Below are 15,824 nucleotides of genomic sequence, written 5' to 3'. Positions count from 1 at the left end.
AGGCGTGATAGGGATAAAGAAGATAACTAGGTTACTTAGTTGAATGTTACTAGTGGATAACCTTCCAGAGGTCTTATAGTGTTATAAAATTTATACTCACCTAGAGTGATAACAGTTAATTAAGGACAGTCAAGATGAATTTGTAAAAAGTCAGTCATGTCTCATAAATTTAAGCAAACTTGAGGAAATAGTAGTATTGATAGAAGAAATACTTTAGATATGAATTTTCAAAGGCATTTGACAACATGCCATCCATAGAACATGTTGATAAAATGAAGGCATACTGTATTGGGGAGAAAATGGTAGGGCTTATGGTCAATGTACAGTGTTTAACTGCAGGGTTGTAAACACTGATATTTTTCAAGGCTCTGTTTTGTCTTGATTATTTTGCTTAATTTATGACTTGAACTTAGTTATTCAGATAAAGATGAGGATAAAATGCAATAAACAAAGAACATTGAACATAACAGCACAGTACAGGCCCTTCAGCCCACAATGTTGTGCCGACATTTTATCCTGCTCTAAGATCTATCTAACCCTTCCCTCCCACATAGCCCCCCATTCCTCTTTCATTCATGTGTCCATCTAAGAGTATTTTAAGTGTCCCTAATGCATCTGCCCCCACAACCTCTGCTGGGAGATTGCTCCACTCTCTCTGTGTAAAAAAAAACTTACCTCTGACATCCCCCTTACATCTTCCTCCAATCACCTTAAAATTATGTCCCCTCGTGTTATCCATTGTTGCCCTGGGAAAAAGTCTCTGACTGTCCACTCGATCTATGCCTCTTATCATCTTGTACACCACTATCAAGTCACCTCTCATCCTCCTCTCCAAAGAGAAAAGCCCTAGCTCACTCAACCTATCCTCATAAGACATGCTCTCCAATCTAGGCAACATCCTGGTAAATCTCCTCAGCACCCTCTCTAAAGCTTCCACATCCTTCCTATAATGAGGCGACCATAGCTGAACACAATACTCCAAGTGTGGTCTAACCAGAGTTCTATAGAGCTGCAACATCACCTCGTGGCTCTTGAACTTAATATCCCGACTAATGAAGGCCAACACACCATATGCCTTATTAACAACCCTATCAACCTGCACAGCAACCTTGAGGGTTCTATGGATGTGGACCCCAAGACCTCTCTGTTCCTCCACACTAAGAGTCCTGCCATTAACCTTGTATTCTGCCTTCAAATTCGATCTCCCAAAGTGTATCACTTCACATTTATCTGGTTGAACTCCATCTGCCACTTCTCAGCCCAGCTCCGCATTCTGTCAATGTCCTGCTGTAATATACAGCAACCTTCTACAGTATCCACAACACCACCAACCTTTGTATCATCAGCAAACTTACTAACCCACCCTTCCACATCCTCATCCAAGTCATTTATAAATATCACAAATAGGAGGGGTCCCAGAACAGATCCCTGCGGAACACCACTGGTCACTGACCTCCAGGCAGAACACACTCCATCTACCACCCTGAACCAATTCTGAATCCACACAGCCAAGATACCCTGGATCCCATGCCTCCTGACTTTCTAAATAAGCCTTCCAAGATGAACTTTATCAAATGCCTAACTGAAATCCATGTACACTACATCCACTGCTCTGCCTTCATCAATGTGCTTTGTAACAACGTCAGAGAATTCAATCAGGCTCGTGAGACGTGATCTGCCCCTCACAAATCCATGCTGATTGTCCCTAATCAGCCTATGCTTCTCCAAATGCCCATAAATCCTGTCTCTAAGAATCTTCTCCAGTAATTTGCCCACCACTGAAGTAAGACTCACTGGTCTGTAATTCCCAGATTTATCCCTACTCCCTTTCTTCAACAAAGGAACAACATTTGCCACCCTCCAATCATCTGGCACTACTCCTGTGGCCAGTGAGGATGCAAAAAATCGTCGCCAAAGGCATAACAATATCTTCCCTCACTTCCTGTAATAACCTCGGATATATCCCACCCAGCCCTGGTGACTCAACTATCCTAATGTTTTTCAAAAGTTCCAGCACATCCTCTTTCCTCATGTCGACATGCCCTAGCGTATCAGCCTGTCGTACGCCATCCTCACAAACATCAAGGTCTCTCTCTCTGGTGAATACTAAAGTATTCATTAAGGACCTCCCCTACCTCTTCCAAATCCAGGTACGTTTCCTCTCTTATCCCTGATTGGTCCTACCCTCACTCTAGTCATCCTCCTATTCTTCGCATACATGCAGAACGCCTTGGGGTTTTCCTTGATCCTACTCGCTAAGGACTTCTCATGCCCCCTTCTAGCTCTCCTAAGTCCATTCTTAAACTCCCTCCTGGCTACCTTGTAACTCTCCAGAGCCTTGTCTGATCCATACTTTCTAAACCTTAGGTAAGCTTCTTTCTTCCTCTTGACAAGATATTCTACATCTTTTGTCAACCACAATTCCTTCACTCTACCATCCTTACCCTGTCTCAATGGGACAAACCTTTCCAGAACCCCATGCAAGTATTCCTTAAAGAATCTCCACATTTCCGCTGTGCACTTCCCCAAGAACATCTGTTCCCAATTTACACTCCCAAGTTCCTGCCTAATAGCATCATAATTCCCCCTCCCCCAGTAAAATACTTTCCCATATCGTCTGCTCCTCTCCCTCTCCAAGGCTATGGTAAAGGTCAAGGAGTTATGCTCTCCCACCGAGAGATCTGAAACCTGAAAGCATACAGAATTCTAGGTGTTATCAACAGGAGTAAAGACTACAATGCTAAACCTATTAAATGACTGATTACCACATGGCTAGATTACTGTGCCCTGTTTTGGGTGTTTTTTTATGTAAAATAACTCCAAGGATGACATGGAGAGACTTAGTAACTGGTGCACTTGTTCATCCAATAAGATTGATTTAGGTATTTAAGATTATGATAAGTAAACTGAAAAGAGTTATTTCTACTGATCTGTGAGTCAGCAAGCGGAAGACATAAATTTAAAATTACTATGAAGAGAAGGATTAGGAATTATTTTAGGATACGGAATGTCTAATCAGGAACAGCGGCAAAAACTGTACCTATAACCTCTGTTTAAATAAAAATGAATACTGGAAACAGAAAGAAAAGGGCATAAGAAAAATTAAAAAGTAATGCAATTGAATGGGCAGTTCCTAAAGAGAATTAGCAAAGGCACAATGGATTGAATGGCTTCCTTCTTATCTGTAAGTTTCTATAATTCAGTAACAGCACTCTTCTATTTTCAAAGATTCTTCTTTTTGTTATTTGCTCTGAACAATTATAATCTGTATTCCAGACAATTTACAATCTGCACTGAACAATGCTATGAAAGAAGCAGAGAGCCTGAAAGTATTAGGGAGAATATTTTCATTACTAGAGTTTCTATTTATCCCATTTAAGCTAACACTTCAAAAGTATTTATTTGTCTGTAAAGTCCAATGGGACATCTTGTTGTTGTGGAAGAAGACAAATACATTCAATAATAAGGAATGCCAAGAAAATAAATTTAAGGAAATTTCATTGAAGGAAACATTCTTATGAAAGCAGCTTCTATTGAGTTATCATTACTTTTTTTTATTCTTATGATACTATTATTGATTCCTCAGTGTAGAAACCTACAGGAGTTGTTATGATAATATGTGCATCTTGGATCTCAAAATAATCATCCATTTCTGTATCTCCAGTGAGCTCTTTGCACATCAGTCCAATAGGTCCAAATTTTGCTTTCCAATCTTCGTATCGCTGGTTACACAAAGCTTTGATTGGAGCCACTAGGAAAATGAAAGATTCCATCACGTCTTGAAGGAAAGTCATGGAACAAATTCAACAAGCTTCTTTCAAAATTAATAGGTAAAGCACAATGATACATTGTATATCACTATTCAATTTGTAATTCAGATCAGAATTATTTTCTAAAAATGCAAATCATTCCTTCTCATAGGCAACTGCTATAATGGTTTGGCTGTATTTTTGCAATTGTGTGTCTTACAATCACTTCTATGTACAAATTCCATTGTGAATAAACCGTTTTTAGTTGAAATATGCCAGCTGAATATACCAACACAACTATCAATAGATGGAAATACAGCATTGGTTTTGCACTTGTTTTCAAAAATTATAATAGAAATAAAGTGTTTTGTATTAATATAAAAGGAATCAATTTAAACCTTTGTATTAAACTTACTGTATACAATTTTTATATTGGACCACGGTTTTGGAACTTCCATCAGTATTCTGACCACGGCTAGTTCAAATATCACGGTCTTTCCAGAACCAGTTGGGGAACAAATCACAAAATTCTTTTCACCATAAAGAAGCTAAAGAGAATCCAGAAACTTTTAGACCTACTTAATTAAATATCTGAAGACAAAAATCTACAACTTGTAGAACTTTTTTTTCATGTACTGAATTGAGCAGCTTATTCATGTTGTCAGAGGTCTGGACAAATAACTTGGAGACACGAGTTCAAATAATTAGAGGATGGGTAATAGCTGCATGTACAGCCAGTGAATGGGTAAAATTCTCCCCAACTAATCAAGTAGCACGATGCACAGGTACCATCTTCTAATGCATCATGCCACATTTTGATCACACATTTTTCCCTATCCTATTTTCCAAACAGCATGCATGCAGCAATCAACAAAAGAAAGAACGTGCATCATAATTGAGGAAACATCAAATAAATAATCTTAAAAACATAGCATAGATACATAATATGGATCAGAAATCTCAATCTAATATAAATATCCTTAAATAGATTAACAAATTATGAAATAAAGAAGAAAACCACTCTCTTTCAATATTGCATGGTGAAGGGGAAAGAGGTTTCTTTCAAATGAAAACAGGATGATTCAAAAATAAAAGATTTCATAACTTTTCATAGCAAAAAACAGATTACTCAGTGCAATTGTTCTCAATCACAGCGGTTCATGTTAACTCTGCTTGAGGGTATGTCCTCTCCATGTCAAGCCACCCTACAGAATAAGGAATTCTATTTATTGTGCTGTTTGAAAGTATTTAATTAATTGTGCTCATCTACCTTGAAAATTTGCCCTCAAGTATTTTTTCTACTTTTTCTTCTCTTTGTTTTCCCTTCTTCATTTCTAAAAAGACTAATTTCTTATCCAGACTGTGATGACTTTGGAGATTTTGGCCAGTCTATAATATTGTTCCTCTCCCAATCCCCATGCAATTTAAACAATGGATCATTTTTTTACAATGCCTATTTTGCTTTCTCTGCTCCTGCTTGGAGTTTCCAGCAGGGATCATTAAACCAAAGAAATCCCTTTATCTCCCAGTAGGCATCCGCTCATTCTTTCGTAATCTTAAAAACAGGCACTTTGCATGGTATACAACATGAGCATCATGATCACCTTGATGCTGTGTCTCTGACCAACCAAAACTACAACACTTGCAGATAACCGACACATATAAAATTAACGATGTATATAATGTCCACAAAATCCAAGATTAATGCAACATATGACTATCATTCGGTTATCCTGCCCTCAATCATCAGTTAAAGGCTGAAAACAATCATCAACTGTGCATTTAACAACACTTACTCCTATAATCTGCTTACAAAGAGTCTGCCTTGATTACTCAGCTTCAGAACTCATTGCAACTTTGGTCCAGAGACGAAAGAACAGAATTCCAGTGGTAAGGTCAGAATGACTGCCTTAACAACATGGCAGCATTTGACTGTGCGTGGCACCAAGATGTCCTGGTAAAACTGAACTCAATGGATATTGTGGGAAACTGTCCTGCAAATAGAGTTATACACAGCACAAAGGAAGATGTCTGTGTTTGTCAATCATTTCAGCCTTTGGAAATGACCGTAGGGCAGTGTCTGTTCTCAGCCTTTACGAGCTCCATCCTTATATAATAAAACAAGTCTGCATGTAGCTAAAGCTGGACAACATCTATTCTTCAGCTGAAAAGTGGCAAGTAATTTTTATCCCATGCAACTGCTGGGCAAGGGAGAATCGATCTCACATGACATTCAATCACATTTTAATCACAAAAACCCCCTCCAACATCTTGGGAAGTAGCTATTGACTAGAAACACAACTGAACCTAAATATCAAACCTAGATAAATCAATATAAATGCTACAGCTACAACACATGGTAAAAGTCTGTATATTTTTTTGCGAATGGTTTCTTCTTGACTCACTTCCTGATTCCACAAGGCCAACCATCATTTAAAGCACATGCCAAGAATGTAGTAGAATAGCTTCTTCTTTGTATCCAAAAGAACAGTCAAGAAACTGGACAATTTCCATTTGTTTCATAGCTCATCTACCAACTTAAATAGTCCTTCTTTCCACCACCAATGCACTGTGTTTACAGTATGCAACATTCACAGAAATGCACTGCAGCAACCCACCAAAGCTTAAATAGCACCTCAAAAACTTCTGAATTCCACCACTAGGGGAAGGGTAGCTGTTGGATTAGAATGCCAGCACCTTAAAGCTGCTCCCAAAGCCACACACCACCCTTACTTGGATACATATCACTGAGTCAAAATCTTGAAAATACCTACATAATTTCAATGTGGACTACCTTCATCACACAGACCATCACAGTTCATGTAGGTGGTTGACTAGCCAAGGTAAATTAAAGTATATTAATACTTAGCTTATATTGTCTTGCTATATCCTTGCTAATTGTTTACTGCCTTAGTATAGCATATATGGCATCCTAAATAACAGTTGCAGAAGTCAGAGAAAAACTAAAACAAAGAAGAGGGCCATTTGGATTGTGGAGTTCCTACCAGATGTATGCAAGAGCAATGCAATGAGTCTGCCTTCCCTACCTTCTCTCTAGAGGCCTGTAAATTATTTCATTTTAAGTACTTATCAGACTCATTTCTGAATGCCACAATTGACAATACCTCCACTGTTGCAATTGGCTGTGCCTTCCAGACTCTAATCATTCTTATTGATACAAAGCTGTTCCTCGTTTCACTTTTGGTTTCTTTTCACAGTCATCTTCATTCTATATACTCTGCTTCTTGATCATTCCACTAACAGGAATAGTTACTAACAACCCTGTTAAAACTCTTCAATATCTCCATGAGATCCATTCTCCATCTCATACATTCCCTGGAGAACAATCCCAGCTTCTCCAGGCAATCCTTGAAACTAAAGTCGCTCATTCTTGGAATCATTTTAGTAAATATCTTCTGTGTGCTTTGGAGCTTTCTCATCTTTTCTAAAGAGTGGCACCGAGAACTGGACATAATACTCCAGCCATAACTAACCCAACTGTTTTATAAATGTTCATCATGACCTCCTTGTTTTTGTACTCTATGCCTCTATTAATAAAATCCAGTGTCTTGAAAAGCTTGAGGTCATGCATCAGGAGCACAAAGAGGCTCTTGCACAGGTGGTGCAAGCAGTGGATCACTCCTCCCTGCTCTGTCAGCCACCATCTGCCCCATCTGCCCCATCTGTAGAAGAGTCTGTAGTTCCGGCATTGCCCTCATCACTCTTTTCAGAATCTACAAAACTAAAGAAGTAAGTCATCCTCAATCCTGAGGGACTGCCTAAGAAGAAAAAAAATGAAGCCCAGGATCCTGTATGCAGTTTTAACCTCAATCCTTCAAAGTCAAAATGCCATTCTAAAATAGTGGCAATGAATGCCTCCAAACTTTTAGCTTTAAAGTATGGTTTGGGTTTCAATTCATGGGCCACTAGGAGCAGAACCTGCATAAAGCAAATTACAAAGGCATGAGTTGGCTATGATAGATCAGGAAACTACATTAAAGGGAATTACAGTAAAGAAGCAATGGCCAACATTTAAAATATTAATAGACAATTTATAAGTAATGTGCTTCTTTAAAAAGAAGTTAAAGATAATGTGACAAATAAGGAAAAGATGTGCAATGTTGCCAAAAACCACTAAACCTGAAGATTGACTTCTGAAATTTTCCCAACAAAGCCTTTGCTAAGGAAGGGGAAAGTTGAATTAAATAACAGACTAGCGAGAAACATAAAAAATTTCTTTAGGTATGTAAAAAAAGTAAAGATTAGCAAAAATTAATGTGGGTCCCTTACAATCTGAGGAAGGAGAAATTACATTGGGGGATAAAGAAATTGTAAACAAATATTTCGTATCTGTCTTCATAGAGGACACAGAAAACTGCTGAAAATAGTGACCAACTACTGATATAGAGAGAATGGGGTGCATAAGGAAATTAGCATTAATACTTTATGGTGCATCTGTAGGTATTATCAAGTTCCTCAAGATGGTGCATGTTTTTTATTCCAGGATCACAGGGAGACAGTAATATTTTCAGCAGACTGTAATGGACCCTTGTGAAATCTCTCTGACAACTGCAGTACTGAAGAGGGCACAAAGCATTCTGGAAAAGGATTGGCAATCCAGTGCTAGGAATCTGTTCTACAAAGTGTAGCTATTGGGATACAGCAAAGGAGATTGGGTGGAGTTTGGAGAAATATGTTTGAACTATCTGCATGTGTGCATCAATCTTAAGAAGTTCCAATGTACTAGTATTGCAGAAATTAATGGGGCTGCAAGGTGATAAATACCCAGGACCTGATGTCCTCAATTCTTGAGTTCTGAAGAAGGCTATGAAGATAGTGGATGCACTGGATGTCATCTTCCAGAATTTCATAGATTCTAGAACAGTTCTCACTGATTGGAAGTTAGCAAATGTTATCACACTATTTAAGAAAAGGGTTAGGGAGAAAATGGAATATTTGACTAGTTAGCCTAACATCGGCAGTAAAGAAAATGCTGGAATTAAAGAAATGGGAACTGGACTGAAAACAATGATACAATTGGACAAAGTCAACATAGATATATGAATGAGAAATCAGGTTTGTTAAATCTCAACTACCAAAACAGATGCTGGCAAACCAGCTGATATGCTATATTTAGACTTTTAGAAGATTTTGAAAAGGTACAACTTAAGAGATTATTAAACAAAATTAGAGTGCATTGTACTTGGGGTAATATATTTGGATTTAGGATTGGTTAAGAGTCAGAAAACAGAATAGGAATAAACCAGGCCATTTTGAGGTCGGGAAGCTGTGACCAGTGAGGTGCGGCAGGGACTGACACTGAGATTCCAGCTGTCCACAATCTATATCAATGATCTGAATGAGTGACATCAAGTGTAATGTATCCAAGATTTTTGACGTTACAAAGCCAGGTAGCACTATGTGCTTTGAGGTGGATGCAGAGGGGTTTTAGAGGGATATACACAGGTTAAGTGAATGGACAAGGACGTGGCAGGGGAATATAACATGGTAAAATGTGAGATCATCCAATTTAGCAGAATAAGTAGAAAGGTAGGATATTTTTTAATTGGTGAAAATTGAAAGGTGTTCCAAGGGTCTTTGATGTTATTCTATTCAAACCACTGAAAGTTAATTTGCTAATACAGCAAGCAATTAGGAAGGTAAACAGTATGTAAGGCCCTGGATAGACTGCATCTGGAATCTTGGTCTGGTCTCTGTCTAAGAAAATATATACTTTCAATATAGGAATGCAACAAAGGTTCAATGGATTAATTCCTGAGAAATTAAGCAGAATGGGCATGTATTCAAGTTTAGAAGGATGAAACTACTTAATTGAAACATAGAAAAGTCTTAATGGGTGATGCAGGGTTAACATTTCCACCAGCTGGGGTCACAGTGTCAAAATAAGGTGTCAGCCGTTCAGGGCAGAGACGAAAAGAATTTTCTTCAAGCAGAAGGTCATGGATCTTTGGAATTCCCAACCCAGGAAGGCTTTGGAGGCTCTGGTACTGAGAATATTAAAGACAGAGTTCAACAAACTTTCACGTATTAAACAAATTTACTTGGAGTATTGTGTTCAGTTCTGTTCCCCTCATTATAGGAAGGATGTCGAAGCTTTAGAGAGGGTGCAGAGGAGATTTACCAGGATGCTGCCTGGATTGGAGAGCATGTCTTATGAGGATAGGTTGAGCGAGCTAGGGCTTTTCTCTTTGGAGAGGGGGATGAGAGGTGACTTGATAGAGGTGTACAAGATGTTAAGAGGCATAGATCGAGTGGACAGTCAGAGACTTTTTCCCAGGGCGACAATGGCTAACATGAGGGGACACAATTTTAAGGTGATTGGAGGAAGATATAAAGGGGATGTCAGGGGTAAGTTTTTTTTACACAGAGAGTGGTGGGTGCATGGAATGCACTCCCAGCAGAGGTTGTGGGGGCAGATACATTAGGGACATTTAAGAGACTCTTAGATAGACAGATGAATGATAGAGAAAGGGAGAGCTACGTGGGAGGGAAGGGTTAGATAGATCTTAGAGCAGGATAAAATGTTGGCACAACATTGTGGGCCGAAGGGCCTGTACTGTGCTGTAATGTTCTATGTTCTAAATCAAGAGATCTGGGGTTAGTGTGGGAAAATGGCACGAGAAAAAAGATCAGCCATCACTTTATTAAATGTGGAACATGCATGAAGGGCCAAATCTCCTGCTCATGTTTCTATTTCCTATGTTGAATGTTGAATTGTTCTTGTGTTTGAATTTTCTGTGATCTAGTTTTTACAAACACTGCAAAATCCAGAGCAAGATTACCAATCTTTACAACTTTATTCCAATTACATGATTTGTTAGATGCTTGGGAAGTGATGAAGATTAATCAGTAGGAAGGCTGCAATTGATAGCTTCTCTTATTCCCGCTAATTAAATTGTTTTCTCAGGAATCTCGTTTTTAAATTGTGTGTTTTTTGCAAAAATGCTAGCAAGTCATTATATTTTGAAAACTTTTCATTCTGTCAAGCCCTAGTCAACTATTAGTGTTAATTTTTCTTTTGCAATTCTTCCAAATATGCACATAAATTTTCTAAGAAGCCTTAATTTGCAAAAAGCATGCTTTATAAAGCTATTAATTACTGTACATACATCATCTAATACTCTGGACTGTATGTAGTTGAAATAAGGGAATTCTTTGAAAATGCTTCTAAATTGTACTGCTGTATACAATCTTGTTAAGGATTAAGTTAATGCCATTTCAATTACAGCATTTACCAATTGATACATTGTTAAATATTTAGTAATGAAACAGACAATTTAACATGTGCGGTCTGTTCTATTCTCAACGTACCTAGTTTCCAACAGCAAGCAAACATTTTTAAAATAATGCCATAACATGTGCAACTCTTGCCATCTAGTGGCAATATTTCCATCAAGAAACCAGAAAGCTTCTGTAGCCTATTTCTATTTTGGATCCTGTTACAGATTTTTAAGTCTATTCTACATCATTTTCAAATATTTATTCGGCAATGTATCTTTTCACCTTTATAAAATGTGCACAATACTAAGCTTCTTAAAGAGATCATGCATGCATTACTGCAGAAGGTATTTTAAACCCAAAGAAGGATAAGCATAGTGTTACTTCTATACAGAACCAAATTAAAGATTTAACAAATTAGTCCCCTCCTTCATTTGATCATTAACAATAAAAAGACCACAAATATTGAAAGGATACGAATTTCAGTAACTGCCCTCAGAGTTCCTGAACTCTTGCCAGTTGCATCTACAAGAAAGAAAAATTATAAATCTTTGAAGAATCAAGGAAAACTGTACAGTATTTCAGTCATCATTTTATTATGAGTTTTTTTTACAAAAGATATTTTTCATTTTTATAAAATTTGCTTCTTGTTCTTTCCTGCTTTTCCTTGAGAGGGCTAAAGATATATTTTCATATGTGGTCAATGTGTTTGTTAATTTACCAAGAACTAACTTTTTATTAGAAGTACATGTTAAAGGCTATACGATCGTGATAGTATACAGCCGAGTCCAATATCACACTCAGCTGGTATCCTTACAGCAGGAATTTCCAACAGTCAATGAAGTTACTGAAGAGTAATTGTGACTAATTTTTCCTCTATCAAATGACAAAGAGAATAAAGATACCATTCTCATCTTTCTATGTGACCGAGGCAGAAATTGGGTTTAATATCACATCATAAGGTACATTTATTGAACATACAACATTCTAGTTTAGCAATATACTGTATTGCATGTACTTTTATAATATACCAAATGAAATACTATGCTGCAGTACTTCGCTGAATTTCAACAACCATGCACTGGAATCAAAAGTGTAACTGGTTCATATTACCACTCAAATTACCATGATTGCACTTCAAACAAATTCATTGCATGCCAAGTGTTTGGAGGCCTATTTAATAGAATTGAATAAATAAATGTGAGTTCACTCTTTCCCTATTCTTTTGACAAATATTTACTGTAGTAAGTTATGTCATAACCATGATCCAAAGACTGGAAAAGGTAGTGTGTCAATGGTAACTTGCTTCGTTATATTTCATGTATTTGCATATTATTAAGAAGATCAGACTACAGAAATAGAATATAGTGTAGCTGTAGAAAAATGGTTACCAATATTTGCCAAGCACTGTTGTAGTATATTTCGCTAATATTTGTGAACCTAACATCTTATATTAAGTGTGAACATTGGTGATTGATACCTACAGCATGAATCAACTCTTCATGGACACTTAGTATCAGTTTCAAACAGCCTTACCATCGGGTATCTGCCTGAAATCCCTTCCTTTTCAAATTTCCCAAATGACATTTCTTTCTATTGCTACTGCACACCATCACTGATATACTCTTGGTCTTGTGTTCACAATGTAACAAAATGTTGTACTGCCTGTTATCTATTGATTCAATTAGTCCCGAGGTAGAAGGCTTTACCACCACAGCATATCCTGCTGGGACCAAGAAAATAGCTCACATCATACAAAAAACTGGTGTTTAAAACTACATGCAACATTTTTGAGGCAGAAACAAAATAAACAAGATAGGAAGATCACATCTTTTCCCATGCTTTTCCCGCCTCCCAACAACCATCCCATGAGATTCAAATAACCACAGGGATGGCCCCAGGAAGCCAACAGATATCTGCATTTTTACCTTCTATTGACACCAGGGAGATCAGGAGAGGAGAGGGTCATACACCTGGGCACTCCCAAAATTAGAGGATAAAGGTCCAGTAATGAGGACATTCTTTCTTGACTTCAGAGAACCCCTTGCACAGATGAGGCACTTCTGATCCTCTAATGATTAGCACTCTGTGAAACACTTCATTGGATATCCCATTAAAATGTTACTGAATTTTATTAGGCAGGCAGATCTCATCCATTGCAGTAAACAATTCACCTTTGATGAACCTGGAGTCAAAATGGGGCTGGAATGGCAGGTTGAGTCCTGTGTATGGGGAAGTCTAAACTAGACATCGCCATCGAAAGTAGGAAAATGGAAGAGGACTTAATGAGGTTAAAAAGACACTAAATTAAACAGAAGTTAAATAGCGGATCATATGAAGCTAAATAATATTAACAGTTTTTGCCTCCAAAGCTACCCGGATTTGTCATTACATCATTTGTAACTGGTGCCTTTACTATAATTCACAAAAAGTGAAAAATCTAACCAATTATATCTGCTATTATAATATCCCTTACCTTTTACATTAAACGAATGTGGCATCATAGGAAGTACATGTGCTTTTATCACATACTGAGTGCCATTCTGCTGTTTTGGTCTGACGTCGTCTGTTACACTATATTCACTGTGCTTTTCAGCAAAATTTATAAGTTCATGTTTTTCTTCATGTAACAGCGACTTATCAAGAAAAGTTGGACAGTTAACAATTGCTGGATTATTTGCTGCTTTGGTTGGCGATGACATTTTAAATAATCTGCCGGAAGAGTGACATATATTTACAAGTGTTGAATATTTAAGACTTTAAGAAACACTATTTTGATTTATCTACCAAATACAATGAAATTACTTTTCAATCTTCTTAAAATTCTAGCAAAACATTTTCAAATATTTTTTAGGCTTTAGATGTGTAATTAAGGAAAATGGTGAAAGCTTTGGTTTAATACTTCAAAAAAGAATCTACATCCCTGATATTTTCTCAGGAGTAGGAAAAAAGCTTGGGGTGGGACGGGGTCAGTGGGGTGGGGAGCTTGTGTGGGGTTTGGGTTCGTGAATGTGAGCTTTGGACTGGAAATCTGGAAGTGACCATTTCCAGCACATCCTGCAGAAATTAATCATGGAAGTATTTTTATAGAGTGGTTTCTCACCAGTCGGGCAGATTGATGTGCTGTCTATCTATGAATGGGAAAGCTGCACAGAGTGAATATGAGTTAAGTCTGCCAATGTAGGATGTTGGGAATTGAGAAGCAGTTGTGAGTGGATTGGTGATGACAATGAATGGGCATTGTGATACTTCTGCTGGTGGGGGGGGGGGGGGGATTGGGGGTAATTTGGTTGATTGCAAGAGAGATGGGACATTATAGGATACCTGGAAATCACACAAAGCTGCCATTGTAAGGTGGAGGAATTTGAGCACAGGTGCCCCAATGTATGAAAGAAACTTGTGGGTCCTGTGCAAAATATTTCTACTCCACTCAGCCAGTAAGCAGTCCAATAAAAGTACTTATGATAACTGGAACAGGTCATAAATAAGTAATTTGATTCCCATGATAAAAATAATAAATTCATCCACTTTTAGCTTGTATTTTAACTTCTTAGATTAATATTTATCATGAAAACTACCTATGTAAACTCATCAATCTGTAATTATACCCTACTGCCAGTTGCAGTGTTGTGACACCATCATAGAGCCCTGCCTCAAGGAGGTGCTCTTGTAAGGCACGATGTCATTCAGAGGTACAGTTGGCCTGAAGAAAAAAATCTGGTTCCAGTGGATCTTTCTGGGCAAAGACAGATAATTGATTTCATTAGGAATGTATGCAACTTTAGGTAGCCTGAGACTTAAGTCAGGTTTCAACATGTGTGAAATGTGCTGTGGCATTTGAAGGGTGTAAAGTGAAAAAATGCTAGGGAGACTCAGGAACTAAGGCCTAATACACCCCTCTTAATGTGGTTGGTAGGGATGAGGGGATAGTTTGCAGGTTGAGGATCTGCCCACATAACTCTCTACAGAATTAAATATTCTCATCCAAATGGATTATGGTCCCACCCCAGTCACTGATGTAAATGGGTATGATAGCCTCTTCATTTCAATATCAAGAGGACTAAGCCCAGTTCTAAATTTCGACATTTTCATTGAAAATTCATCAATGTCATAAACTTGTGGTCATCGAAGAAGACACCTGGAAACTTTGACAGTAAGCCATGGTATTTTATCAGAGGGAATACCAGAGCTGATTCTGTTCTTTCTGCAAATGAACATAGGAACATTTCAAGCAAGTATGGCAAACATTTTGCCAGTAACCAATCTAACCAGCTTTCCCTAACCTTGCCCAAAAGGAATACGCACCAACTGCAGTGCTCTAACCACTTCCCTAGTTGAAGTCAATTTACACACCTGAGAGCACATCTTGGAGACTTGAGGTTTATATGACTTACTACTCATTAAATAACACATCCCACCCACCTACCTTCCCCCCTCACCTGGACTGCTTTGTGCACCTGCCGGCTTGTGTTCCTCCACCTCCCCCCACTTCTTAATTCTGGCTTCTGCCCTCTTCCTTTCCAGTCCTGATGAAGGGTCTTGAACCAAAACATCGACTGTTTATTTCCCTCCATAGATGCTGCCTGACTTGCTGAGTTCCTCTAGCATTTTGTGTGTATTGCTCCAGATTCCAGCATCTGCAGAATATTGTGTCTCTGTACTCATTAGATAAATTCACTTGGGAAGCAGAATGTTTATTAACAACCAATGGGCTGAAGGGGTGGATGGATTTACAGCAGAAGTCTTATCAAATAATATTTATTCAGCAAACAGTACATTTAAACCACATGCTGCAATAAGCAGTCCACCGAGACCACTTAAAAAGGACATGACCTA

The 15,824-nt window shown here is 38.0% G+C and overlaps 1 protein-coding gene across 1 annotated transcript in view; it reads right to left on the bottom strand.

Annotated features, from left to right (window-relative positions):
• Positions 1-15,824, bottom strand: part of hfm1 (helicase for meiosis 1) — a 92,647-nt gene that overhangs the window by 64,591 nt on the left and 12,232 nt on the right. The window contains exons 3-7 of the mRNA XM_052013230.1: positions 13,465-13,700; positions 11,466-11,513; positions 10,880-10,950; positions 4,165-4,297; positions 3,600-3,751 (exon numbers count right to left, since the gene is read on the bottom strand). Of these exons, the coding sequence (XP_051869190.1) occupies positions 3,600-3,751; positions 4,165-4,297; positions 10,880-10,950; positions 11,466-11,513; positions 13,465-13,700 (640 nt within the window). The remainder of the gene's footprint in view (positions 1-3,599; positions 3,752-4,164; positions 4,298-10,879; positions 10,951-11,465; positions 11,514-13,464; positions 13,701-15,824) is intronic.

Source organism: Pristis pectinata, chromosome 3 (assembly GCF_009764475.1).
Source record: "Pristis pectinata isolate sPriPec2 chromosome 3, sPriPec2.1.pri, whole genome shotgun sequence".
Classification (NCBI taxonomy): domain Eukaryota; kingdom Metazoa; phylum Chordata; class Chondrichthyes; order Rhinopristiformes; family Pristidae; genus Pristis; species Pristis pectinata.
The sequence above is the reverse complement of the archived record's forward strand: the minus strand, read 5'-3'. Positions and strand labels throughout refer to the sequence as shown.